Source organism: Buceros rhinoceros, unplaced genomic scaffold (assembly GCF_000710305.1).
Source record: "Buceros rhinoceros silvestris isolate BGI_N320 unplaced genomic scaffold, ASM71030v1 scaffold1030, whole genome shotgun sequence".
NCBI lineage: Eukaryota > Metazoa > Chordata > Aves > Bucerotiformes > Bucerotidae > Buceros > Buceros rhinoceros.
Genome location: NW_010388782.1, coordinates 21701 through 23045, shown reverse-complemented (window position 1 = coordinate 23045; position 1345 = coordinate 21701). Strand labels below are relative to the sequence as shown.

The following is a 1345-nucleotide window of genomic DNA, read 5'->3' as shown; positions in this document are numbered from 1 at the left end:
AGTGCGGTTGTTTACACATTCATTACTGCAGTGATTTTTACGTGTAGACAGCACCAGGGGAAAAACTGCAGGGATCTGTCTCTCCCTCTCGCTTTGGAACCTGTTAATGTCACTCAAGACCCACAATACAGTGAGGATGTTGCACAGATCCGTACTTAAATCTCAGAGCAGTGGCACTAACCTGTGTTTTTATTCTATAACTGACTTTACACAAATGTTGCCATGAAGCTTTATTTTCCCCCTTGCATACATTTCTGTTTTTCAGGTTGTGAAAAAAGCTTTAAAAACATGCCGGATGATTAATGAGTCCTCCAACATGCGATTAAGCGTGAGCAATCAAAAGGACATCAAAATGGTAATTATTGGGATACACTACATTTGCTTACAAGAGCTGAGATTACACTGATATTTCCGAAAAGAAAGAACAGATTAAGGAGAATGATTTTATTACCCGCTTTAGAAATCTGGGTAGGTTTCAATACTGTTTATAAACAAGTGAGTGACAAACCCCTCATTGATTTATCCAGTAGGCTGATTAAACCTTGCCGAGAGGCAGTCACATGGAGCCTAATCCTGCAGCCGTGCTCAGGACAGCAAGCCGTGCTCGTACAAAGAGCCTCACTTCCACCATTAGCACAGCACTTATTTATTCAGCATGCCTAGAACAGCAGGGCATCACAGTGTACAGCATGGTGACAGCCAAGATGTGACTTCAGAATAGACCTCTTACTTTCTTCTGAAACCTGTGCAACGTTTACATCTTGCCAACAAGTTCACAGGATGAAATGCAGAACTGCTAAAAATCGGTAGGATTTTTTTTTTTGCCTTCAATGAGAGGGTAAACAAGCCAGAGGGCAAAAATTTCAGTAGATAGTCAGTTTAGAAACATTTTCCTCATTCAAGTCACTGCCTGAAACTGATGGCAGCACAGTAGCTATTGAGAAAAGCAGCAAAAATTGAAAGTAAGAAAGTTTATCTACATAGAAACTACAACAGATCCTTTCAGAGGCAACTGCTTTCTGTGCAGTTTTCAGATGTCCCCTTTCAGGAGCTCACGTTTGTAGCTGCAGCCTCACAACCACTCTCAGACTTGGTTCTCCCATCTGGAGGTTCAAAAGCTCAAATCTGAAGTGCAGGTTGTCTATCCCAGGGTGGTGGATGGTCCCAGCTCCCGGAATTGCCATCAGGAGACAGACATGGTAATTGTTGAGGGGAAATGGACCTGCACTGGTGGCTGTCTTTTCCTCCTCAATATAAGGGCAACGTACAGAGCCCGGTGCTATATGTTTCAGCATGTGAGTGGCTGGACTCCAGATTTGGATATACCAGGTGGACAGGGTTGGTT

At 43.1% G+C, this 1345-nt stretch overlaps 1 protein-coding gene across 1 annotated transcript in view; it reads left to right on the top strand.

Moving 5' to 3' along the window:
• The first annotated feature begins 295 nt into the window (after nt 1-295).
• LOC104489051 (phospholipase D4-like) overlaps nt 296-1345 on the top strand; it is an 11171-nt gene continuing 10121 nt past the window's right edge. Inside the window, exon 1 of the mRNA XM_010131169.1 lies at nt 296-355. Within this exon, the coding sequence (XP_010129471.1) occupies nt 296-355 (60 nt within the window). The remainder of the gene's footprint in view (nt 356-1345) is intronic.